Source organism: Tursiops truncatus, chromosome 13 (assembly GCF_011762595.2).
Source record: "Tursiops truncatus isolate mTurTru1 chromosome 13, mTurTru1.mat.Y, whole genome shotgun sequence".
Classification (NCBI taxonomy): Eukaryota; Metazoa; Chordata; class Mammalia; order Artiodactyla; family Delphinidae; genus Tursiops; species Tursiops truncatus.
The window spans coordinates 17,914,002-17,941,407 of record NC_047046.1 but is presented as its reverse complement, the minus strand read 5'-3'; the positions used below and the strand labels follow the sequence as shown (position 1 = coordinate 17,941,407).

Sequence of the window (27,406 nt, the reverse complement as noted above, 5' to 3'; positions counted from 1 at the left end):
GAGAGCAAGGAGCAGGAGAGTAGGAAGATTCTGCTACACGTGCCCTCCAGGGAACAGGGGAGGAGGATCTGGTCTCTGTGGTAAGAGGTTCCACTGAGAATTCATAAATGTCTATTCAGGTTTATAAGTCAGTTCCTTATAAGTCTGGTTAGCATGAGTTGCTTTCTCAGAACTTGATCACCCCTGGGTGAACTAATATTCCAGTTTCAGAACGTGCAAAGCTAAGAATCAAACCCTGGGCAAGTTATTGAGCCAGAAGTTCTCAGCACCCGAAGGCCTAGTAGCCACTCATCGAGGGTTATTTTAAGTAAGTCAACGATACCTCCAATCCGAATGGGGCTTCATAATTTACAGAGAGCTTGCCCCTACATTTCTTCACTTAATTCTTACAATGCCACTTTTCTGATGAAAGAACCAAAACAGAGAAGACAGACGACGTGTCTGCCGTCGTACGGCCCATAAGGGGCCGGACGAGATTGACAGGCTTCAAGTTCAGGGCTCTTCCTGTAGAATCCCGAGGTCAGACGGCAGGACGGTGTGACCTGCAGCCACAGGAGCAGCAGGGAGAGCTGGATGGATGCAAGTCTACCTTAAAACCACTCCTGGCGATGGTTTAGATGGATCCAGAACCCCCTTCCTACCAAAATGAAGTTTGTAAAGATGCAAAGGAGACGGAAGACCTGTACATGGAGTAAGGTAAGCGGCCTGCAGGTGGAAATGGAAAACTCTCTTCACTGCTCTCCCATGGGTGCCTCCCTCATTTTCAACTCAAGTTCAAAAGTCACAAAGACCCCGGGCTGTGCCGAGGCCTTATTTTTATTTTGTCCTTTACGGGGCATTCAGCAAGGCCTTGTCCCATGTGCCATTCTTCGGGGCCTAAGCAAACAACTCACCTGACACACTGATCAGCTAGAGCCCCCCAAAAGCTCCCCTCCACACAGGATGCTGACAGCAGGGAAACTCCAGCTCTGCAGGGCCTTCTACTCAGGGAATGGGGTCACTGGCAAGAAATGCTGGCAGGGCTTGTTACAAATGTCTTTGCTGCTGGGGCATGTATTGTTTGGCTAGAAGGCGTAGGCTTCTCTCAGAGAGAAGGAATGTCCAGAAGTATTTTGGACAGTAAGAGACATTCTCTGCAGCCAGCTACACAGCACTCCTTCCTACCATGGGTAGGAGCAAGCAGCCGAATATACCAACAAGCTCGCAGAATCGGGACTTGCCCCCCCCAAAACCCCGGAAAAGCGAGACAGCAAATAACACACCTTGGATTGGCTTCACAAACCGTGGGATAGCTCCTCGATGGCCCCCAAGAGCCCTCAGGCCCCGTGTGTGGAAGCCGGAGCCAGTGTATCTTCCCGTGAACGTCTGGTACACCGGCATCTAAGCCCCCTTCGTGAGCGCAGAGGGAGAAAGGCCACACTGTGCAGGAAACGCAATGGCAGCAGAGGCAACCTAGCCAGCCAGAAACAACAGGCACACGAAGGAAATGTTTTTGAAATAACTCAAAAATTCCAAGAACGAATTGTGTCAACTGTCCCCGGTTCTCGGCCCTTTCTTTGGGATGCAGCCCATCCCATATTCATGGGTCGCCAAGCCCTAACCTTTCCAGGGCGCCCTTTCCTTCCCAGTCCCCCAGCCCCGTAAGCCATGCGACGTCCACTCACTGTGTGCCCGGCTCTGTGCTTGGTCCTCAGGGTCCCTGCAGGGCAGTGCTTTCCCAGAGAAAAGACATCTTCTCCACCTGTGCCGTCCAATACGGCAGCCACCGGCCATAGAGGCCTATGTTCTGAACACTCGAAATGCGATGAGTATGACTGATGAGCTGAATTTGTCATTTTATTTGATTTTAATTAAATCTGAATTAGCCACGTGCGGCTACCAGCTATGATATGGGACAGCACAGCTGTACCGGGAGCTTGCAGCCTAACGAGAGTCAGGGCAGAGAACAGAGGACCCCGTGCCTTAGTTCCCAGCCACTGCTCTTGTTACATTATGTCCCAGCTCCAGAACGTCCAATGATGCAGCATTATCTATAGAACCCAGAGTCCTTGTGCTTGCTTTGTACAGCAGCCAGTTAGCCATGCCATGTCGCTAACTAAATTTCAGTCATCCAGCACTCTCGGACCTCAGGGAGCTTATAATGCAATCAGCGAAAGTGATTTATAATAAAGAGCTTCCTTGTATCAGCTCTTACACTAGTCCTCCCACACTCCATGCGATCTCTGCTCCATCCCCGTCTATGTCATTGTCATCATCAACTCTTTTACTCTGGGTCTCTAGCACAGTCTCCTCTCTCCTGATTGCCTCCCCACGTCCTGTCCACCTTCCAACGTTCACGCCTTCTCCAGGAAGTCCTCCCTCACGACCCTAGCTGCAAGCCATGCTCTTCCCTTTCGACATGTTACAGCACCTTCTCTCACCGTGCTGGTGAAGAACCTGAGGCTCAGAGGGTAAGTCACTCATCCAAGGTCATATACTTAGAAAGGGATAGGAACCCAAGGCCCCAAACTACGTTCCTGGACCTATTTACCTACTAACTGGTGGCGATGTTATCTTCACACCAATATATTTTAACTTCACGATGGGACTCCAGGGCCAGGACACACGTAATTTTTTAAGTCTCCCTCCCTGCCTGACAGATAATAGAGTCGATACTCAGAAGTAAATGCTCATAAACTGGCCGAGCTGTACCCTTCTCCAGCCTCAAAGCATTTTGTGACTAACTCACCTTGGTCACCTCTGAGCAGCTGCAACAGTGGGCGCTCAGCACACACAGGATGAACAGGACAGATAAGACTCACAGATAACAGAGAACAAACCAGTGGTTACCAGCGGGGAGACGGGCGGAGGGAGGGGCAATATAAGGGCAGGGGATCAAGAGGTACAAACTACTACGTTATGCAATAAGCTACAAAGATATACAGTACGACACAGGGAATATAGCCAATAGCTTTTAAAACTATAAATGGAGTACAACCTTTAAAAATTGTGAATCACTATATTGTAACCTGTAACTTATATTATACATCGACTATACTTCAATAAAAAAATAAAGGGCTTCCCTGGTGGTGCAGTGGTTGACAGTCCGCCTGCCGATGCAGGGGACACAGGTTCGTGTCCCGGTCCAGGAAGCTCCCACATGCCACGGAGCGGCTGGGCCCGTGAGCCATGGCCGCTGAGCCTGCGCGTCCGGAGCCTGTGCTCCGCAACGGGAGAGGCCACAACAGTGAGAGGCCCGCGTACCAGAAAAAATAAAAAATAAAAAAATAAATTAAAAAGATGCCCTATTACTCAACTAAAACATGTAACCTGGGAAAATAGTTCTCAAGCTTCAATCAATTATCAGACACCTCTAACTAAGCATTACAACCTCTGGAAAAAACAAAAGACTCACTGCATAAATGCAGTTACAGTCATGTCCTCTTGACAATGAAGTGTTTCAAACAACACAACTAAGTTCTCCTCATCACTGGAGTCCTGAGAGCCAAGGCTACGACTTCTCCGTCTCTGGACGCCCCTCAGATGTGCACTCAGTAAATATAAAACCGAGAAGAAACATCTTTGCCGTGTGTCATGCTGGGCGTGTCATACATATTAACCTAATATTAACCTAATCCTCAGCATCCACCTGCGGGGAAACTGCAGCTCAGAGACATCAAGTCGCTTGTCCAAATTCACGTGGCCGAAAAGCGGAAAAGGCAGGAGAAGACACCAGGAGTCTCACCTGTAAGCATTTCAAACCTCTGCCAAACTGACACCCATGGGGAAACACAGAGTGAAGAAAGTAAGTCTGCTTCTCTTCCCCAACAATTCAGACCGAAAACCATCTGGTGGGCAGAGCAAGGCAGGCCTCTGGGTTAGGGAGAGGGTGTGGTGAGCAGCGGAGAGGTGGCTGCAGACAGGGGGGTTGATCAGACAAGTAAACACTTTAGGGACAATGGGAGCCAGGTTCCTATCAGAAAAGGGATTACAGGGGCTTCCCTGGTGGCGCAGTGGTTAAGAATCCGCCTGCCAATGCAGGGGACACGGGTTCGAGCCCTGGTCTGGGAAGATCCCACATGCAGCGGAGCAACAATGCCCGTGCGCCACAACTACTGAGCCTGCACTCTAGAGCCCACAAGCCACAACTACTGAAGCCCGCGCGCCTAGAGCCCGTGCTCCACAACAAGAGAAGCCACCGCAATGAGAAGCCCATGCACCACAACAAAGAGTAGCCCCTGCTCGCCGCGACTAGAGAAAGCCCATGTGCAGCAACAAAGACCCAATGCAGCCAAAAATAAAAATAAATAAAACAAATAAATTTATTTAAAAAAAAAAGAAAGAAAAGGGATTACAAATATGGAGAGAGAAAAAACTAGAATGAACCCAGAGATGTTGGATCAGAATTGAAGGTATTAGCTTGAATTCATGGTTTTCAATATATTTAAATAGAGAAAAAAATACAGATGCAAACGTGTGTGTGCACGTGTGTGCTTGTGTGTGCACGTACCTCCACATATCCCCTAATTCTGCCCACTGAAGGGGTCTGTGGAGAGCAATGCCCCCAACAGTAATAATAAGTACACTTACCTCAGCTTCTTTGTTTTTGCTTTCCAGATTAATTTGGTATAATTTTATTTCTTCAAAACAAAAGTCCTTAATTAATATTGTTTGTTTTTAGAGAGTAGAAAGAGCTTCAAGGAATCTTTATATAGAGTACATGAAAAAAAATGTAATATTTTCTGCTTTTTTAACTTAGTGGACATTTAGTTCTCAGATATGCCCATGGATCAACTAAAACCCAAATAAATGGAACATGACAACCTGTATCTACCACTTTCCATGTTCTGCATTCCACTGTCAGATTTCTAGGTCCAGCCCCAGCTCCTAATCTCATCCATCAATTATCCCTTCCAATTATTATTCACAGGGGTTAAAATGCTTCATAAATTCTTTATTAAAAAATTTTTTTGTTGAAGTATAATTGACCTAACACCACTGTTAGTTCCAGGTGCACAAGATAGTGATTCACAAAATAATCACCACCTGCCTCGGTTTTGAAATTCCATTCTCTACTAAAAGGAACTAGGTAGGGCTCCTTGGAGAAATGAGGGATTCCAGAGATGGGGGATGGAAAGTACAAGATGAGGTCTGCCATCTGGTGTCAGAAAATAAGGCAGTGCTTAAAGGAAGATGTGGATACGTCAAGGGACAGGGAAGCCACCTTGAAGGAGACCCCACAGGCTAAATCGGGGACAATTCGAACCTTGAAGTCAAGAACACAATTAACAGACTATGAACCGATGCATGAAACAGACAAACAGGAGTCCACACAGATATAAATAAACGGAAAAGTTGAGGGGGCATCGGGTACTGACCTAATTTCAAAGTATTCCCCCCGCAAGAAACACTTCTTGATAAAGGGGGAAAAGAATACCTGTGCAGTAAAGAAGCCGGGCAAAGCCACTTGAGGACCATGGCGAACATCACCGGTGATGAGACACATGGTGTTGCTCGACCCGAATCTAATTTTGAGGGAACATCAGTCAAACCCAAACTGAGAGACATTCTACAAACTGCCGGGCCTCTCCCTTCAAAGTGTCCAGGTCACGAGAGTCAAAGGAAGACTAAGGAATGCCCCAGACTGAAGGAGAGTCAGGAGACAGGACCACTACATGCAGCAGGCGATCCCGACCTGGATCCTTGACAACAGAGGACACCGCTGGGACAAACGGTGGACCCTGAATGGGGTCTGAGGATTAGAAAAATGTTATTTGTACTATATTTGCAACTTTTATGTACGTTTTGTTTCTGAATTTTTAAAATTACTTAAAAAAAATTTTTTTTAAATTCCACTTAACTGGATTTTGGCAAAAACACTCCTTTTAATTCTTCTCTATTGGCCAGTGATTAAAAACTTAAGACCCTCTCACTGGTCATCATCACTGGCAGACGTCCTGACTTCCTGCTTCCCTCTTAGATGCTCTGACCCGCAGCACCTGAGATCTCTCCCTGCCTCAGGACCATTTCCCCTCTGTGTTTCCATAACAGCAGCAGCCTCGCTTCATGCCTAAGGCAGTGGAGGATGATGGGAAGCTCCCCTCTCTGGGCTCCTCTTGGTCTATGGCTGTCCAGATTTCGAGAGCCTCGCACACACATGGCCCTGGCCCACGTAAGACCTAATTTTAGCGTTTTCCTGCTCTGAGACCACACTTTCGGAAAAGTGGGGGGCCAACCTGCCCGGGCGAGCCTCCCATTGTGACAGGCACGCGAAGTCAGGACGCTGCAGACCTGCAGGATGTGACTCAGCATCCTGTTTTCAACGGTTGGGGTGGCCAGCAGATTTGGCACCAAGCGCTGCAGCTGACCTCACCTCTCAAGACAACAAATACCCAGGTTAATGGGTAGGATGGGCCCGTGGCATCAGCTCTCCCTGTGGGCCTCAGGGCCAAACCTAAGACAACCTGCCTCTCTGCCCATCTCGCTGGGTCTCCTCACGAATACCCATCCGCAGGTATCTACCAGGAACAGTTCTTCAGAGAAACTGACCTGGCGGTATTTTAAGGACACCATGAGTCAAGCAACCAATCTTGTTTCTCTCTTTGCTTTGACTCCCAGGAAGCTCAAAGTCAGATGTATAGCCAAACTCCGGTAACTATACCAACATTATGCCTTGAATCCCACATACAAACCTTCTCCTCACTTTGCTTTATTTTCCCCTATGTTCACCATGTTCCACTTTTCCAATTCTAAATCATACTGTTCCCTTTGAATGTTATAAGCTGTTTCAAATTGCTTTTGGGCAGAGCTATGGTAGACACAGCACACATGTTACCTTTGGAGGGTAAGGACTCTTTTTTTATTTAACATGGAATCCCCAGCATTCAGCACAGAACCCAATACACATATAGGCACCAAACATGCTGGGTTGGCCAAAAAGTTCATTCAGATTTTTCCATAATAGCTTATGGAAAACCCGAACGAACTTTTTGGCCAACCCAATACACTGGCTGGATTGATAAGGCAAATATAACTCTAAATAAAAACTGCTGGGCTTCCCTGGTGGCGCAGTGGTTGAGAGTCCGCCTGCCGATGCAGGGGACGCCGGTTCGTGCCCCGGTCTGGGAGGATCCCACATGCCGCGGAGCAGCTGGGCCCGTGAGCCATGGCCGCTGAGCCTGCGCGTCTGGAGCCTGTGCTCCGCAATGGGAGAGGCCACGGCAGTGAGAGGCCCGCGTACCGCAAAAAAACAAAACAAAACAAAACTGCCTCCGTTACAAGGTTGCTTCATAAGCGTCACATCTCCCTCCCACTCCATGTGGCGGGGCCTGCACAGGGCGCCCGGGCTTGGGGAGCGGGCTCCTGTGGAAGCCCCCTTGCCGTATGGCTCAGCGGCCTCCACCCCAGAAGCGAACAGCCCCTCCCAACTTCCAGCTGCTTCAGACAAGACACGGAACAGCGGGCTTGGACATCTGGGCAGAAGGGACAAGCAATTTCCAGAGGCGGCAGCGGGCCCGGCTCTCTCCGAAGCACGCCAACAGTCCCCTCCTTTGTGGGTCCCGATCTGGGGACTCATGCCTTGAGAACTCTCGGCAAGCGTGTGGGAATCACTTCTGCCAGTGCGGGGAGGCCCCCCGCAGGGAGGGCACCAGACGTTTCCTAAGGCGGGGCCTCTGAGGCCTTCTTTGAAACAAAGTCTTTTTAAAAATAGCTTCAAAAGTAGCCATTCAAGGGAAAAAAAAATTTTTTTTAACCTGTACAAATAAATAAATAAAGGCAGACAAGACACGATGCTTTGCCTGGTACCAGGCTCAGTGTAACTTGGAGGGAAACAGGTCAGGCGTTGGCTGTTTTTTCCCTTGGGTTCCACTCAGTTGACCTTTTGGTCTTTGGTCTGGGGGGGAACACGCTCAGGAAGGCGGCAGAAGGGACTCTCGCTTCCCACCATCTATGAAAATACTGGTGCCCTGTGGCTGGCAAGGACCAGACACTACACACTGTGCAAGACGCCCTCCCAGCCTCATACAAGTTCCCTGAACCGAGGAGGACCCTTCCTGTTTCGGGGAGGGCAGGGGGCTGGCCTGAGGTCACAGTCACACAGGCGGTCAGGGGGTGGGTACAGACACGACCCAGCAGCCCCACCCCATCGAGGCACAGCCAACGGCACGATTCCGTAATTTACACGGCAGTCTGGGCATTGCTGATCCTCTCCCCGCACGGCGGGGCAGGACGGCCGGGGGCTGCTCTCATCAGCACATTGCCTCTGCCGCGGGAGTGGGGACCATCGCCAGGGCTTTCCACACCCCAGAGTGGGAGCCTTGTGGGCCAGACGCGTGGTCTTGCCCCCAGCCCCCAGCCCCCAGCCCCATCACTCAGCACGCCCTGCAAGTGGCTACTCCTGACTTCGATTAATCCTCTCTGATGAATCCTGTTTTCTTCCTGCAGCCTTCCTCAAAACAGAAGGACTCCCGTGGATATCCTCCTTGTCTTAGGAATTTCCCACTACACTGCCCAGATCCAGGGTACCTGACCACAGCACGACATACGCCAAGGATGAACTCTAAAGGCGGGAGTCCCTTCTGTTCAGACGGCCGCCGCCATGCGTGTGGCCCTGCTCCGGGGTGAAGCGCGCCTGGCTTGACGCTCACTGAGAGGGAAGTGGGTCCGAACAGAGGGTCCACTTCCTCTCAGCAGCCACACCAGTTCTCTCCATCTCAGCGTGACTTGGCGAGATGCCCCACACAGGGCTAACCTTGCTCTCAGCCTGAGAAGAAAGGAGAAACTCTGGACGGCCTGTTAGAAAGCTACCGAGAATGGTCAGAAGTGTTAACAAGGTAACACAGAACTAGACTGGTGGGTGTGAGTGAGCACTCTCCTTCTTGCATTTGGAAGCCATAATCTAATCTCATCTCTTCACTTTACAAAGGAGGCAGTGGGGGCCCAGAGACCTTTAGTGACTGGCCTAAGGTTGCACAGCAGATGACACATCGTAGGACAGAACCTAGGTTTTCTGACTCCCACTCACAGCTTTGCTCCATTTACCACGAGGGTGATCGGGTACCACGATCACCCAGGAAGAAAGAGCTCGCGTGAACGAGCATTCTTGGTGTGCACACAGGCACCCCTGGAGTGCAAACACGCTCCCCTGGTTTGTACACAGGCTCCCCTGGTGTGTACACATACTCCCCTGGTGTGCAAACACACTCCCCTGGTGTGCTAAGTGCACAGGAAGGATGAGACCAGGGCTTCCAGGCATTCTTTTTTTTTTTTTTATTTTTGCGGTACGCGGGTCTCTCAGTGTCGTGGCCTCTCCCATTGCAGAGCACAGGCTCCGGACACGCAGGCTCAGCGGCCATGGCTCACGGGCCCAGCCGCTCCGCGGCATGTGGGATCTTCCCGGACCGGGGCACGAACCCGTGTCCCCTGCATCGGCAGGCGGACTCTCAACCACTGCGTCACCAGGGAAGCCCCCAGGCTTCTTTTGAAGTCTAAGCACTGGTATTTCAGAAGTTTAATGAAACCTACTAGACTCTGAGCAAAATCCATTTTAAGTTAACCTTAATAACTTTAATTACGTTCCAACAGAATCAAATTAACTCTTCACCTCTGTTCTCACGTGTCCCCATTCCAGGATGAGTTTTCTAACGACAACAAAATCTATTTAACACATGCTGAAGGCGAATTCTGATTTTAACATCAAACGTTCCAACCAACTGCCCGGAAGAATACCGGAGTTAAACCGAAAGGAAGGGCAGAATGGTACAACGGCCCCAGGACGTTCCACGTGTGTGCACCCCAGTGTTTCAGGTTGGGAGTCGACGGGAGGTAGCTGCCTCTAACGCCACGCGGGTGGGGACAGGAAGGGATGAGCTGAACACAAACCTGCAGGTGCCCTGTGGGGACAGGAGCAGCAAGGAAGGGACACAGGCTTCTGAGTCACAGCGACCTGCATCTCAACCCTGGCTCCGGCCCCTGGGAACTGCAGTTTCCTACAATGAGGCAGGCACCTTGTGGGGGTGACAGAAACGAGACAAGCTGCCTCCAGTTCCCAGCCCAGGGCCTGCACCTACAGGCCCCCGCTGAACGGGAGCCACGAGGAGCACCCCTCACCCTCCCCTGCTACCCGTCCAGGCGACTGCATGGGAAGGGGCATCGACTACAAGTCTCACTCTAGGTCAAGGTCAGGGAGCTCACAGGACAGGGCACAGGGCTCACGGTGGGGCCCCTGGGGTTCAGGCCAGAAGGGAGGAGGGCAAAGCCACGGGAGGCGGGCTTGCGGAGATGGCTCTCGAATTTTGGGGCTCAGAGCACAGGCTTTGGAGTCAGAGACTCGGAGCATGAGGGCCCTGGCTCCATCACTTCCTACTAACTGAAGTTAGGCCAGCTACCTCCCTGAGGCTTTGTCTTCTCATCCAGAGAATGGGAACAGAAGTGGTGCTTTCCTTACACAGACTAAATAAAACAACGCCCATGAGGCAACTCACAGAGCACAGCACGTCTGAAGGGCTCACGTCCACAGCCTCCGTCCCTGGTTGACTTTTCCTCCTCAGCACCTGCTAACACACTTAATGTACCTGTTCATCTTACCTACTGTCTTGTCTCCCCCAACAGAATGTCAGCCACAAGGGCAGGGATTTCTGTGCTCTGTTCACTGCTATATTCTCAGCTCCTAGGACAGTGCTTGGCACACAGTAAGTGCTCAGTAAGGATTTGGTGAATGAATGGCTTGTAAGTAGATTAGGACAGGGGTGCTGAGACTGCGCTAACAGCACCTGTATTGCTAAACTGCAGGGGGAAATCGCAGGAAAAATTTCTTTGTCCTTTGCTTCCTGTGTGTTGTCCAAGACCACTCTGAGTTCCTCACCATGAGATAGAACTTGGAAAATTCAATTTACAAGACCTCGATGGCCCATCCAGTGCACACCAGGCACCGGGAGAGGTGACGGGAGAGGCGGGGAAGGCTCTGTCCTTAGGGTGGGCTCGTGGTCAAGTGGGCAGCCGCCCTGGGCAGTGGCTCAAGGCCTCGTGCTCAGAAGGGCTCCGAGCTTGGTTAATGCTCTGCTGTTGCCACCTTGAAATTCTTCATCACTTTTTAAAAAGTGGGTCTACAATTTTCATTTTGCACTGGGCTCCACAAATCATACAGCCGATCCTCCCAGCAGAGAACATTTATGTACTTCGGTAAATACTAAACAACAAGTCCCAAGTCTCAAGGAAATACTAAGGAGAGATAAACGCCCATGGGGAAAAAAAGGAAGAGTCAGAGGCGACCAGAGGAAGCGACCTGAAGGAGGCAGAGGCGGGGCATTTGTCGGAACGTCTATGATGCCACAGGTTATTTTGCCCATTGGAAAATGAGGCCTGCCCAGGTCCTATGACAGCCAGGTGAGGTGACAGATGACAGAGGTGGAAGCCAAACCCAGGCCTGTCCCTCCCCAAGGCCAAAGCTCATGGAAAAAATGTCTAAGGGTCACTGGAGGTGTTATTGCAGAGGTCAATATGCAACATGGGGCAAACACGAGATGCCAAGCCTCCAGGTGTGAAGGCGCGTACGGGTGCTGAGTGGAGAAAATGACGGTCTCTGGCATGTGGTCGACTCCTGCCGGCTCCCTGGGGCTCCTGGCCTCTTCCCACCAGCCAGTGATGCCTTTATATAAGTGATGCCTTTACACCCTGCCACATCTGTAACACTGTACAGAAACCTACTCGCTTACATGTCTTGTTTTCTCTACATTAGACTGGGGCATCTCAAGAACTCCCACAGACTGAGACTGGTAGGCAGATTCTGAGGTTGCCCAGGACCCCAGGCCTTGGGGCAGGCACCCTGGATGAGCCCCCTATGCTGAGTGTGCTGGGACCAGGGAACAGGATGGGAGAGCTGCTCCCTTCATTAGGTTATACCCTATGGTAAAGGTGATGGGATGGTCCCTCTCCTGATGGCGTTCCCTGATGGCATCAGATTCTCCTGTCGGCCTTGAAGCAAGCCACCACCCGTGGAATCTACAGCTGCAAGAGAACGCATTCTGCCAAGAACCAGTGTGAGCCTGGAGGAGGACCCAAGCCACAGATGAGATCCCGGCCCTGGCTAACACCTTGACTGCAGCCACGTGGACACAGCTCAACCACGTCCGGGTTCCTGGCCCACAGGAGCTGTGAGGAAATAAGCGTGTATCGTTCTGGACCACTGAGTTTGGAGTAGCTTGTTACACAGCAGTAGACAGCTGACACAGCGGCCTGCTGCACAGAGCCTGGATGCCACAAACGCTCGACATCTCTTGCCGGGACTTAAATGGACAGACTCCCAACAGTCACAGTTAAGTCTTGACGGCTAAGAAACCATCAAGAAAGGCAGAGAGAAACCTCAAAGGGTGGACAGGCCTCGAAGAAGAGGTTGTGAATAAAGATTGGGAAGTGTGATCTGAAGAGCAAGGACACACCAACCACCACCCCTTCCTGACGCAGTTGGGGTGGGAGAAAAGCTTATATGGAGAGCAGGGTCCTCTGGGGATTTCCAGGTCAAGACCGGAAGGAGGAGAGGGTAGAGGGAAAGGCAGAGCTGTAAGGGAGTTCACAGTTTACCACTGAAACCAGATAAAACAGAGAAGACAAAGTCCTGCTGCTTTGGCCCAAACGTTTGCTTGGGCAAGTAAGAAAAGAAATTAAAAGAACGCTAATGATCATTTTCACGTGCTTGACTTGAAATACTGGATGATAAAACCCCCCAAAAAAACAAAACCGCAGGGCTTCCCCTGTGGCGCAGTGGTTGAGAGTCCGCCTGCCGATGCAGGGGACACGGGTTCATGCCCCGGTCCGGGAAGATCCCACATGCCGTGGAGCGGCTGGGCCCGTGAGCCATGGCCACTGAGCCTGCGCGTCCGGAGCCTGTGCTCCGCAACGGGAGAGGCCACAACAGTGAGGGGCCCGCGTACCGCAAAAACAACCAAAAAAACAGCAAAACACTCACTCCTGATCCACACTCTGGAAAGAACACAACCATATTCCCTCCCCAGGGCCCCGCCTGGCACACAACCACTTACGCCTCATGCCACACGGAGGCGACTCCCAGGATGGTGAGGGAGCCAGGAGCTGCTGCCAGCAGGCCATAAGCTCACCAGTTCCCACAGTCTGAACAGCGCAGCTTCCCAAAGGGGATCGCTGGAGGCCGGCGGCCATCTGCACACGCAGAGAACAGGACAGAGGGAGCGAGAGCTGGGTCTACGGCTCTGCGTCACTCAGCTTCCCTCTGGACGGGCGGTAAGCAGGTCTCGAGATGTCCGCCAGAAGGCCTTCGGAGAAACCATCCGGATGACAATAGAGATTCTGCAGAAGGTGTGTTCCTGTTTACATCCTACAGGGATGTCACTGGGTAAAGGACGCAGGCTGGTCCAAGTCACAGGACAGCCACGGGGGTGGCCCTCTCAGCCCCACACAGTGGACGCGGCACCTGCTGGGGGTCAGAGCCTCTACTTCTGAGCTGTGAACCTAACACTGATAGGAACACCATCCTCTGAAGACCAAACGTAGCCACAGTCCTCCACGCCCATTGTGGACCTGGCTCTGTGCAAGGAGCCCCACGCAAAGTATTCGCCAACCCTGAAAGGTCATAGCTTTATCCATTTTACAGATGGAAGAACGGAGACCCACAGAGGCACAGTGACTCCCAGATGCATGCCGGCACCTCTACTAGTGCAGAAGCCAGGCTCCGAGGCTAGATCTGCCTGACTCCAAAGCCCACGTCTTTCCTCGACACATCGTTCTCACACATGAATGCAATTCGCTGCAGAATCAAAACAAAGTTAATATGTTTAAACTGCTGAAGTGCTTTGTGCAGGCAGAGAACTAAGACCCTGTCACTAAGATGTCACCAACAGTTAGGGACGAGACAAAAACACAGGTACCTGCCAGGGAAGGCAGGTATGGTACCCAGCACAGAGAGAAATCAAGAGCCACCTGCCAAGGAGAGGGAAGCCACAGAGGTTTGGGATGGGAGCATGCTGAGCTGGCCATGGACTGTGGCCAACTGGAAAGGGAACTGGCTTAGAGAAAGAGCCTGGTCAGGGAGCAGGGGCAGGACTGAAAAATGGCACATTCGACGAAAGGCCAGTGACGAGGGTGAAGGAGGAAAAAAGCGTGGCGACCAGGAGGAAGAAGCACGGGCGCTTCCAGACTGGCGTCCCTCTGACAGTGGGGACGATAAACTGACGCAGAGCGATGGGCGGATGGGTGGCCCCTCAGTGGATCAGGGGAGGTACAAGGACCTGACTGATGGTGCCACCAGGGGGGGACAGTGGAGGAAGAGGGCAGGTGACAGAAGATCCAACCCACGGATTCAGCAATTTACTGGCTACACGTGGCTCTAAGATCACTTCTTGGAGGACCCGAAAGATGAAACTGTCAATTAAGGGTAGACAAAGGGGCAAAGAGAGAGGCATATCCTGCGGCCTCCCCAGTTTCTCTCCCTCCCCAGCGCCCTTCAGAAACCAAACTAGGCCAGATTACCTTCAGGATGAATGTGAAGCAAAGAGAAATCTCCTCTCCCCAACTCTCCTCCCCAAGACGAGCAACCAATGAGGGACCATTCCACACTTTTTTTTTTCTCTAGGAGAAGCTTAGAGAGCACAGGCCTGAAAAATGCAAATCCACACGCAGGTGCCAATGAGTTTCAGTCAAAGCTCACGCCAGGACAGCAGGACTGCTCCTGTTTGGTTCGGAGGGTTAGAAACCAGGACGGTGTCCACTGCCTAAAACGGGGTGTGGACATCAAGGTGAAGGAAGAGGGGAGGAAAGGGGAGCCTGTGAGGATGGGCTCAGAGACCAGGTTCCCCCCCCGCAGCCCAGGTCTCCCAGAGCTCACGATGGCACTGGGGACCCACTGAGAGCAGCACAGAGGGACTCACGGTGGTCACCAGGGCGATCTGACTTCCTAGGAGGCACCATCACAAGTCAGCAGGGCTCTTGGGTTCTCGCCCTGCTGCGGCCTCTACCCACCTGGGCGAGCTCAGCAAGTTCCCACGCCTGTACGTGCAACACACCTGCTCAACTGAACCACGAAACTGGTCCCCGGAAAGGTGGTGTCCTATGACAAACTCAGGTGTTGCGGGCAACGGAGGGCCCGCTTCGAAGGCAACCTTGGGCCTCGGATTCCTCACCTGCGACCTGGGGGGAATACCCCACCTCCTGGGGTCGTTGTGAGGGTTAAATTTGGCAATGCAGAGAGCTGCCATCACTTCCCTTTGTACGGTCCTCTCCAGCTCCAAGCTGTGCAGAGAAAGGGGCCTTTTACTGGCCAGCAGCACATACACATTTTCCTACCACTGCTATTTGTAACTTCTTTATTAATGGAAACAATTCAAAACACTGTGCTGTCAGTTCAGGAAGGGCAATTAAAAAACAAAAGACCATCTAAGTGAGAGGCTTAAATGCCATCTCTGGGGCAAGAGGCCTGGAAGAAAAGGATCGGCTGAGGGGGAGAAGAGTCCAAGTCCATGTAAGGGCTGGTGAGGAGCTGGGGGCGCGGGGATGGGGCCCCACGAGGCGGGCAGCAGGCCCTCCGCCCCGCTCTCCCTCCCCCACAGTCTCCAGAGCAGACTCTACTCCTCCCCTCCCCCCTCCCCCACTTGGGAATCCAGCTGATTCCAGCCTTCGAGACTCTCAGCAACCCACACCCCCAGTCTGAAGAGCAAACGTGTCACTGCCGCTGTTCCTCCCTCCAGCATAACGTGAAAACGAGGACCCACAATTGTAATAAGACAACTATTTCTCTACACATATGAGCTTTAGAAAAAATGGTGCCTCCCTTCCCTCAAACACACAGAAAACTTCAAAGACAGGCGAGGCAGAGCTCTATCACTTCCGCGGGTGAGTTGAACCAGGATAGCCTGCTCTCGGTAATAAACGGCTGACCTCAGTTTCTGAACACATATTTCCTTTTCCAATTAATTTTCCTCCTCCTCCCAAGATGAAACAGACATTAAAAAAAAAAATCCTTTAAATTCTGTTTAATTCTTTTTTTTAAATCTAGATGTTTACTTTTTTACACTCTAAGAGCCAGAGTTTAAGACTAGTTCTTTGGTGCAGAAGAGTACATTATATAATGAAGTGCTAAATCTTCTGTAAACCAACAAAACACCCAATTTTTGGCAAAGAAAAACAAATGTGCTTTTGGCGTCTACTTGTGAATACAGCAACCGAGGACTACAAGCTTGAGAAACTTCTCAAACGAGTATACGTAAAGATTTCTCACTGGCACACACGCACGCGCGCGCGCGCGCGCACACACACACACACACACACACAAAACACCTTGAATTAATAAACTGAGGGGTTGAATGTCTGTTTCAAATCAGCAATGTACTTACCTCAAAAGGAATACCTTCCCAAAAGCAGGATGGAAAAGTGAGAACATACTAAAATGATTATTTTCTTTAAAGCAGAAGTAAAATCTGGAAGGAAGTTTATAAAGATACTCATCATCACGGTAAAGCCAGGGGGGTGGAATACTGGCCATCATTTTTTTTCTTCTCTAAATGTTACATAATGTTATTAAAGCTGTTTACAGTTAAACGTCTAGATCACTTGTAAAGCTCTCCTTCTGTCTATGTGTTCTGGATCGTTTTTAAAGCACTACTAAAAAGCTGGTGTAGTCTTTCTCGAGGGTCCTCCCTTTTGGAAAGGCACAAGAGTATTTCTTACCTGCTTGGAAGAAAGACTTCAGGACGAAAACACTAAGTCTGCTTACCTGTGGTTTAACTTGCGATCTTCATCGCTGCCAGCCTCCAACTGCAGAGAAAGAAAGAGAATGTCACAGCCCAGATGCCGCTATCGACAAGCCTCAGACAAGGCTCACATTTCCTGCTCTGGTGTCTGCAAAAGATACAGATGTCCAGGAAACCTGGTTCCTTCCAGAGAGCCGCACCCTCTCCTTACCAATCCTGCTCTGCTGCTCCCCTGAGTAATTTCCGCGGAGGAATTTTCAGGTTTCCTGATGTTTCCCCACATGCCTTCCAAGGCATCGCAGACGGATGCCTGCTAACAGAGCGCTCCTGGCCGGCGCTGCTACTCCACACGCTTGTTCAGCCCTGAGCTCTCCATTTTCCAGGGCTGCTTTGGAGCATATCCTGTTTTTCTGTTTTAAGGGGAGGGGGCAATGTCTTAAGAGGCTGTTTCCTCCCTTCAAGCTAGGCAACAGCTGAGTGATCAACACCATTTTAAGCCACAACACACAAGTTAAAAAATAAATAAATAAAACCACCACCACCACCACCACCACCACCATTCCAGGCAAGTCTTTCTTAATGGAATGTGGCCAGGATCAGGCTGTCTGTGGGTCATGAAGCTCTTGGTGGTTCTCAAAAAGGCTTAAAGTTTAATATAAAACTTTCTAGGCTATTGGTTTATTTATAGACATGAAAGAAAGAGACATTTAATATTTCCTAAATGTTACAAGGCCAAGGGCGTTAGAGGCTCCAAGAGTAACCACGATTTAAGCCCTGACTGCAATTTTTCCTTTTTTTTCTTTCAAGGAGAAAACTTAAATGAGAAGAAAACACACATCCCAACGACTCTGCACCACTGGGACTTGGCATGTTTTGTATGTTACACAGAGGAGCCCATTGAATGGGGAAGAGAGAAACCTGGAAAGCAGTGATGGCTGGAAGAGATGCAAGGCTGACTGAGGACAGAAACCAGACAGAAGCCAGCAGTGGTGGGAAAAGGGTTACGGAGATCATGTAGAGAGAGGTCTGGGCAGCAAGGCACACACGCCACAGGTGGCAATTTCACCAAGGAATGAGTCCAGGAGAGGGTCCTGGTCCTACGCTGTCATTAGATCATGTATGTAACGCACTGGGCAGAGGCAGAGACCATCAGTTATTTCTCACACTCCCTACCCGACAACGAAGGAGAAGTGGAAACATCGGGGACAGCTCTGCTGACCACAGGGCCACCAACTTCGGTGCCGAAGTGAAACATACACAAAACAACTCACACAACCGCAGGAACAAACTTGGAAGAGACTGCTGGGTCTAACCCAGTGGTTCTCAACTGGGGGCAACGGATCTCAGCAGGGGACGCCAGGCAAGGCTGGAGCCTTTTTTGGGAGGATGCTACTGGCATCTAGTGGGTAGAGGTCAGAGTGCTGCTACACTTCCTCCAACACACAGGACTGGCCCCTGCAACAGACGGCTCACCCAACATCGGCAATGCTGGGGCTGAGCAACCCTGATCCAACCCCGCCACCTCAAAGGGACTGGAGATCTGCCCATGAAAATTAGTCACCTTGAACATCTGTCAAAAACCACAACGTAAAAAAAAAAAAAAAAAAAATCACAACATTACAACCCATTCCTGAGAGCTACTGCTTTACCTATTCTTGGGCTCTCTGCCTGTTCTCACAAAAGAATGAGACAAGATTAATGAGATAATTAAAGATTGGGGGGGGAGGGGCTTCCCTGGTGGCGCTAGTGGTTGAGAGTCTGCCTGCCGATGCAGGGGACGCAGGTTTGTGCCCAGGTCCGGGAAGATCCCACATGCCGCGGAGCGGCTGGGCCCGTGAGCCATGGCCGCTGAGCCTGCGCGTCCGGAGCCTGTGCTCCGCAACGGGAGAGGCCACAACAGTGAGAGGCCCGCGTACCGCAAAAAAAAAAAGACTGGGGGGGGGAGGAACAAAACTTAAAAAGAGGGAAGCACTGCTTTGCAGGTCGGGCTGTGACTTCCCTTAGTTCCCACGCCGTGCAGCAGGACCACGGGCTGGGGAAGGAAAGAAATGCCCTGAGTGTCTCTGACTCAACGAAGGATGCACATTTTGAGGAGTAAGGAAATGATGGGGGGCGGGGGGGATACAGGCTTCAAAATCATTTAATTCTCGCTCACTCTCTGAGATTCTCAGGATGAAAGGCAACACAAGGTCAGTTATTCCAGAGAAGAAAGCCAAAGAACACACATTAGAGGGAAGCCAGCCCTTTCAGATGAGCTGAGGCCCAGAGAAGGGAAGTAACCTGAGGAAGGTCAGACCAGAGGCACAGCCGGCCTGGTCCACGTCTCCTGATCCTGTGCACACACGCCTGCCCTCTCTGTTCCTTCTTGCATCTTTGTGCCTCGCCCCACATGGAAGAAAGCCTCACCTTCCAGGGAACATCCCAGCCTCTGCTGGCTCCCTGGGCAACTAATGCCGCTGATTTACTCAAGTTGAATAAAAGCTGGTTGAGTTTTATTCTTATTTTGGAGGTCACTGGCATTTGGTGAAAATAAGGCTTTCTATTATAATTTAAAATGTGCCTAGTGGAAACAACCCCAATGTCCAACAAAATGTACATCCGTACCATAGAATATTACTCGGCCGTAAAAAGGAATGAGGTCCTGACACGTGCTGCAACACGGATGAGCCCTGAAAACATGATGGTGAGTGAAATAAGCCTGACACAAAAGGCCACATAGTGTATGATTCCACTTATATGAAATGCCCAGAATAAGCAAATACACAGAGACAGAAAGTACATGAGTGGTTGCCTAGAGTTGGTTACAGCAGGGCAGGGGTGGTGGGAGGGAGGCTGTGGCTGATGGCTCAGGGGTGTGAGGTTTCTTTTGGGGGTGATGAAAATGTTCTGGAATTCGTGGTGATGCTTGTACAACCTTGTGCATACACTAAAACCCACTGAACTGTACACTTTACAATGGTGGATTTATGGTATGGGAATTCTATCTCAGCTAAAAAATGAGATAATAAAATGAAAATTTTTAAATGTGTCTAAAGCAGAAATAGATCAGGTGCAAAGTAACGCAGGGAATGTGGGGTTTAGAATCAGAGACCTAGGATGAGAGGCTCTTCGTCTAACCTCTTCCTGGAGCTGAACTATTCACTCGTTTTTGAGAAGGGACCATGAGATTAAGTGCAGAGAAATACTTTGTAAACTGCAAGACAGCAGTTGTAGAAATGATGTAGGGGAACAGATGTCTCTGTGGGGAGGCCAGAAGCTACTGCAGACTCCTCAGCTGCAGGCTACTGGCCACCGTGCAGAGCAGGGACTGTTAGAATCTTCTGTCTGTAGACAAGATAACTCATTAATGGCTTCTCCTTGAGAGAAGGGGGCTGTGAGGTTCAACCCTGCAGCCACTCTGAGAGTGCCAGTCCCAGCAAAACAGGCTGAAGAGCTTCCCCACCAGGAGCTGGTGGGACAGGCAGGGCTGTTAAACCGCAAACAGGTCCTCTTCTCTCACAAACACACACAAACCTTTCCATGTTATCAGTCAACTTCCCCCCAGGGAGAAGGGGCCTGAATTGCCCAGATGCTGGCGGGGCCACTTCCTGGGCCTGCAGGGCCCCTCCTCCAGCCTCCTCTCCCTTCCCTAAACAGCTCCCTGCCGCCTCCTCCAGCCTGCTGTGTCTGCAGGTCAGCACTCAGTCCGGCCACAGATGTGAGTTTAGACCCAACTGGTTCTACTGCTCGGAGGCCCGAGGCCCAGACTAGCACGGTCCAACCCAACTGTGCACTCAGAGGACCAATTCCTCAGTAACCCCAGAGCAAGAAGGCACCAGTCCAGGACAGCCTGGGTCACACGCAGACGCACAGAAACCCGCACAGCGCAAAGATGCACTTTCAGCCCCAGAAAGCACTGGTGCAATCCCAGCAACCCCAGAGTCGGCCGCAGCCACATGCACAGCCAGATGCACAAAAACATGCAGCCCCGAAAGATATCACAGCAAGAAAAACCCAGACTCAGCTGCACACAAAGACATGACACACAGTCACCCAGCACCCTGAGCTCACTCAGCCACTGTCACACGGTGACGCCGGCCCCCGAGAGGCACGGCCACTCACACCGAGAGCCAGAACTCCAGGGGCGTGCAGTCGGGGGAAACAATCTCACCACCCACAGGGGCACCCGGCAGCCTCTCCCCCAGCATCACACAGGCACGGCTCCCAGGGGACAGGCCAGATTCACGCACAGGGAGAGGCACACACAGGCTGGCATACACATGCATACATTCAGCCGGGCACACAGGGAAAGGGCCGAGACAAGCCACAGGGTCCTGAATCTTAGAACCAGCATCTCAGGCAGTTACCCAATCAGGAGTCCCGGTCCCACGTCCAGTATCCCGCACAGTCACCCCCGGACGAGAGACACTGTCACACACTCACGGTCACCCCCCAGACGGGGCTCAAATTCACAAGTCACCCGCAGATGGGGGTCCCACACACACAAAGTCACCCCCAGATGGGGGTCACACACACCGGCTCACGCACACTTACCCCCAAACAGGGGTCACACAGTCACCCCCAGACGAGGGTCACACCCGCACACACAGTCTCACTGCACAGTCACCCCCAAACAGGGGTCACACTCGCTCACAGCCTCCCGCAGTCACCCCAGTCCGGCTGCCAAGGCTGGGTCGTCCAGCTGCGGCCCCGCAGGCCAAGAACCCCTTGAAGCTGCCCTGGCGCAGCCCCGGGCGCCCCGCACTCGCAGCCCAGGCCTGGCGCGGCGGCTCAGGCCGGGGCGCGGGCCCGGGGCTCACCTCGCTGTTGCTGGCGGAGGAGGAGGCGGCGCTGGGCGTGGGCGAGCGCTGCAGGGTCACCAGGGCCATGGCTGCGGCGCGGCGCGCGAGCGCCGCCGAAGCCTCGGACTAGAGCCGCAGCCGCCACCGCCGCCGCCCGGGCCGGGCCCAGGGCGCTCCAGGAGCCGCTCACGGGCGGCCGGGCCGAGCCGGGCCGAGCCGAGCCGGGCCGAGCCGAGCCGGGCCGGGCCCGCCCCTCCCTGCCGGCGTCTGTCGCCGCCCCCACCCCCCGCCCCCCGCCTCCCGCCTCCCGCCTCCCGCCTCCCGCGCCGGCGCGCGCCGGGCCTGAGCGCGGGCAGGGGCAGCGGCCGGGGCGGGGCGCGCGTGCGCGGCGCGGGATCCCCCGAGCGGCGGCGGGAGGCCCCGGCTGGCCAGTCACGTCTCCCGCGCGCCCGACGCGCGCGCCTCGGCCGCGCGCCCGGCCCTCGAGTCTGAGAAGCGGGGGCGCGCCCGGTGGCGAGCAAATCCATCCCCCGGAGGCCAGCCCCCTTCGCAGGCTGGAAAACTGAGGCCCGGCGTCCGCGCGGCCTGGAATGCTCGGGGCGGGGAGGTGCAGCGACCAGGAAATAAAGAGCTCCTGGTCCCTGCGCCTTGAACCCCGAGGAGCGGTCTGCAGAAATTAATCAGTTCATTCATTCATTCATTTATGAAATATTTATTGAGCACCTACTAAGTGCCAGGCACGGAGTATTCAACCGTGAGCAACATAGATTAGGCCTGCCCTCAGGGATTTGACAGAAGTGAGTCAAATTACTAGGCACTTAAAAAAAATTATTTTGCCAGTCTTTTTATGTGAATTCTTTGTATGTGTCCAGAAACCCAGCCAACTCCTTGGGAAGTCAGGAAGGGCTTCTCTGAAAAGGGGGCATTTGCTCAGAGGCCTGACGGATGAGCAGGATTAACGGGTGAAGGGAGGGGAGACTGGGGGGTGGGGGGAGCTAAAGGCCCGGAAACGGGAAGGAGATTGTCCATCAGAGGCCCGATCCTAGGGAAGGGAGGAGGGAGAGAGTCACGGTGCACTCTAGAAAGCTCTGGCTGCCGCTTGGAGAATGGACTGTGGGATGGGGTGAAGGGAGACCAGGGATGGGCTGCTGCTGTTGTCCTGGGAGGAGGTGACCAGTATGGGGATGGAGGGAGGGACATGGAGTAAGATACTAAAAAGGTGGTACTGGCTTGACTTGGTAATAGCTTCAATTTCATTCAAATCCCCTCCCTCCCCTCTGTCGCCCCACGCAGGTTCACAAGCATCCGCAAATTTACTGGTCCAGTCCTGCTCCCATCCGTCTCACTGCCAAACCAGCAACCCAACAGCCTCCTGGATCCCTCCAGCTGCTTCCGCCAGGTCCAGGGGCTGGGACCTCCTGCACATTCCCTCAGCATCATTCATCTCAAAGGTGGTTCTCTATGGGGTTACTATAGCCCCCACTGAGTGTTGTGGGGTTTTTGTTTTTGTTGTTGGTGTTTTGTTTTTTAACTTGTGGGAATATTTTTTAATGTCTTGCAGCTGGGGAGAGCTATTGGAGGTTCTGGCGTTCAGAGGGCAGGAGCCAGGAATGCTAAAAACGCTAAAAGTCGTGCAATGCACTGGACAGTGATGCTGCCCCCGCCCAAGGAGAATTGCTTCATTCCCACCAGACACCTGTGTGGTGAAAACACCGTTCATAGTTATCTGAAGCCAGAACTTAATTCCATTTTACATATCAACACAAAGTATTTTTCACTGAATTTTCAGAAATGCAACTATGTTTAAATAGAGGAAAGAATATACTTTGTTTTGTTTGAGAGCTTTGTCCGGAGTTGTTCACCATTTGGGAAAAAGAGTTTATAGAGGGAAACACCACTCCTAATATTGGAGCAGTTGACCCAACAAGCAGACATCTGTAGCTGTGCTCTTGTAGACAGACCGCCATATTTATTTAGCACTTATTTTAAAATGTCGAGTGTAAGACAAAATTATGGGCAATATTCAGTTGACTAGTGACTATCTTACTTCTCAGCTCTGAACACATTCATTAAAAACAGACACACTTCAACACAATATTGTAAATTGACGCTACTTCAATAAGAAAAAAAAAGAAAAAACCAGACACACTACTGAGACTTCCCTGTGTCCTCCAGGGGAGTTGTGCCCAAGATGTTACATAATGAAATGGATGTTGTTTCATCATGATGAATTTTCCTTTTATGTTAGGGCATTATAGATTTTGTTTTTTCACATTACATGTGGAGGTGGGCTTTATCATCTATGAATTTGTTGCCAATGAGAAAAGGAATCATCACACACTAGTTGTAAAAGGGGTGTGGGATTTTAGGGTGGAGAACCTTAGGCTGGTGGTTCTCAAATGGGAAGGTTTGAGAATTCCCTGGAGTCAATACAGATCTGGAGGCCCCACCCTCCGGAGTTGGCGATTCACTCAGCTTTTAATAATGCCCTAGTGATGCTGAAGGTCCTGGTATGGGGACCTCGGTTTGAGAACCGCTCCCTGTACAAATGCCAAGGCCTCCTTACTGGTCTTCCCTCCATACCCTTCCTCTCCTACCCATCGAGAAATCCATACCAAGATCTGATCATCAAAACCGCAATGAGGTACCACCTCGCACCGGTCAGAATGGCCATTATTAAAAAGTCTACAAGGACTTCCCTGGTGGTCCAGTGAGTAAGACTCCACGTTCCAAACGCAGGGAGCTGGGGTTCGATCCCTGGTCAGGGAACTAGATCCCGCATTGCATGCCGCAACTAAAAAGATCCCACATGCCGCAAAGAAGATCCCATGTGCCGCAACTAAGACCTGGCACAGCCAAAATAAATGAATGAATAAAATAAATATTAAAAAATCTACAAATAACAAATGCTGGAGAGGGTGTGGAGAAAAGGGAACCCTCCTACACTGCTGGTGGGAATGTAAGTTGGTGCAGCCACTGTGCAAAACAGTATGGAAGTTCCTCAGAAAACTAAAAATAGAATTACCATATGATCTAGCAATTCCACTTCTGGGCATATAACCAGACAAAACTCTAATTCAAAAAGATACATGCACCCTTATGTTCATAGCAGCACAATTCATAATAGCCAAGACATGGAAACAACCTAAATGTCCATCGACAGATGAGTGGATAAAGAAGATGTGGTAGACCTAGAGTCTGTCATACAGAGTGAAGTAAGTCAGAAAGAGAAAGACAAATATCGTATGCTAACACATATATATGGAATTTAAGAAAAAAAATGTCATGAAGAACCTAGGGGTAAGACAGGAATAAAGACACAGACCTACTAGAGAACGGACTTGAGGATGTGGGGAGGGGGAAGGGTGAGCTGTGACAAAGCGAGAGAGAGGCATGGACATATATACACTACCAAATGTAAGGTAGATAGCTAGTGGGAAGCAGCCGCATAGCACAGGGAGATCAGCTCCGTGCTTTGTGACCGCCTGGAGGGGTGGGATAGGGAGGGTGGGAGGGAGGGAGAGGCAAGAGGGAAGAGATATGAGAACATATGTATATGTATAACTGATTCACTTTGTTATAAAGCAGAAACTAACACACCATTGTAAAGCAATTATACCCCAATAAAGATGTTTTAAAAAAATGTAATTATGTAATACATGTAAATAAAAATAATATAGAATAAATTTTTAAAAAAAGATGTGGTACATATATACACTGGAATACTACTCAGCCATGAAAAAGAATGAAATAATGCCGTTTGCAGCAACATGGATGCAACTAGAGATTATCATACTAAGTGAAGTAAGTCAGAAAGAGGAAGACAAATACCATATGATATCACTTATGTGTGGAATCTAAAATATGACACAAATGAACCTATCTGCAAACCAGAAACAGAATCACGGACATAGAGAACAGACTGGTGGTTGCCAAGGGGGAGGGAGTTGGGGGAGGGCTGGAGTGGGAGGTTGGGGTTAGCAGATGTAAGCTTTTATATATGGAATGGATAAACAACAAGGTCCTACTGTATAGCACAGGGAACTTTATTCAATATCCTATGATAGGGACTTCCCTGGCGGTCCAGTGGTTAAAACTCTGTGCTTCCATTGCAGGGGGCATGGGTTCAATCTCTGGTTGGGGAACTAAGATCCTGCATGCCGCATAGCGTGGCCAAAAATCCCAATATCCTATGATAAACCATAATGGAAAAGAATATTTTTTTAAAAAAAGAATATATATATATATATATATATATGTATAACTGAATCGCTTTGCTGTACAGCAGAAATTAATACAACATTGTAAATCAACTATACTTCAATTTAAAAAAAAAAAGATCTGATCCTGCCACCAAGAAGGCACTAAACCCTAATCCTTCTACCCTGGCCCAGCTTAGCTTTCTACCCACCCCCACTGGTCCAGAGACCATCCCACCCCTTCTCACTTCCTCTTACAGCTGAGGGGCCCTCTTCCTTCCCACACTATCTCTTGCCAGACACCACCTCCAAAAATCTCTCCCTGCCCCCCAGACTGGACTCAGCGTCCTTCCGAGGATTTCATAGCTCTCCCCCCACCTACTCCCAGACACACAGCATGTGTCACTCAACATTGTCACAACTATCTCTCTGACTTGTCACATGGTTTCTAAGAAAAACCTTAGGAGCTGGGCTGGGACCAAGATGAGGGCACAAAATATAAGGGGGCAACGAAAACAACAACAAGAAGAAACCTCAGTAACCAAGAGAAAGACTATTTTTTAAAGAATCAAAATTTATGCAAAAAAAAATCTTCGATGAAGGAAATGTCAACATTTTAAATGGGGTTGGGTGAATTCCCTGGTGGTCCAGTGGCTGGGACTCCGTGCTTCCACTGCAGGGGGCACGGGTTCAATCCCTGATTGGGAAACTAAGATCCTGCGAGCCATGCAGCAGCGTGGCCAAAAAAAGAAAAGGGATCAGTACCATATTACTGATCTTCCTAGCGCCACAGGCTCCAGCAGGGCACAGCAAGGCATTTTTACTGATCCTGTCTTTATTTGACCCTGTCTTTATTTAAAATTTTGGTCATTCTAAACCCTTTTGTGAAAACCCTTCTGTGAAAAGGCCTGTGGGCCTGACTTGTGGCCTGTAAGGGGGTGGGGCAGGGAAAAGAGAAGTGAGAGACCCCTGGTCTAGGCTTCAGGAGTGGAGGAGGGGAACCCACTGAAAGAGGCAGCTCCAAAGTTTTCTTGCATCCAGTAGAGCCCTTTCCATTCGGTATCATAATTATTTTTTCATCATGATTTATTTAATTATCTTTGAACTTGTAGTCTCAGCTCAGTTTTGCAAGGACTAAAAACTGCAAGTTATGGAGTTATTTGCTGTCCGCTAGGCTGTAGACTAAGTGATTTGCCAGTGTGTTGGGGACAGGGGTTTATTAACATGTGAATGTCCCCCAGTCTACCTCCAGGGCTACCTCCTCCAGGAAGCCTTCCCTGACCTGAGGCTGGAAGGTAGGTACCCCTTATCTATGCTCCTGCTGCCCCTCTGCTTGTTCCTGGCTTAAGCCTTTTTATTTATTTCTTGTCACATTGTTGTGGTTCTCATTTCATGGCTGAGGAAGTGGATGCACAGAGTGGTTTAGTCACACACCCAAGGTCACATAGCTAGGGAGTGGTGAAGCTGGTATTGGGACAGATGTTCTTCTACTTTAGAACTCAAAGACAGAGGTTCTTCCAGGATAGCCTAGGAGGGGAGAAGAGAAGAGAACTCTCCTGATAGTTCCCTTTTTAGAGCAACTAATTTGCAGTTCAGAGGTAGCAAAGTTCTGGTAGACTGAATAATGGTTCCCCAAAGATGTCCATATTCCAATGCCTGGCATGTGTGACTTTGCAGATGTGATTAAATTAAGGGTGTTGAGGTGGGGAGATTATCCTGGGTTATCCACATG

General features: G+C 50.7%; 1 protein-coding gene and 1 long non-coding RNA gene across 5 annotated transcripts in view; one reads left to right on the top strand and one right to left on the bottom strand.

Annotated features, from left to right (window-relative positions):
- Nucleotides 1–21,737, bottom strand: part of SSH1 (slingshot protein phosphatase 1) — a 62,222-nt gene extending 40,485 nt beyond the window's left edge. For 2 of the 4 annotated variants that reach the window (XM_073790237.1, XM_033837084.2), the window contains exons 1-2: nt 21,494–21,737; nt 16,718–16,758 (exon numbers count right to left, since the gene is read on the bottom strand). Coding sequence is in view for 3 of the 4 variants with exons in the window: in XM_033837084.2 (XP_033692975.1) it covers nt 16,718–16,758; nt 21,494–21,562 (110 nt within the window). In the remaining variant the exon portion in view is untranslated. Of the gene's footprint in view, nt 1–16,717; nt 16,759–16,905; nt 17,105–21,343; nt 21,457–21,493 lie in introns of those variants that run through there. The other 2 variants (XM_073790235.1, XM_073790236.1) reach the window with 2 other exon arrangements.
- An 81-nt stretch (nt 21,738–21,818) lies between these two features.
- LOC109552573 (uncharacterized) lies at nt 21,819–24,967 on the top strand. The gene is made up of 3 exons (XR_002179400.3): nt 21,819–22,272; nt 22,769–22,926; nt 23,037–24,967. It is a non-coding gene; the product is annotated as an uncharacterized lncRNA (long non-coding RNA).
- Nucleotides 24,968–27,406: the final 2,439 nt, after the last annotated feature.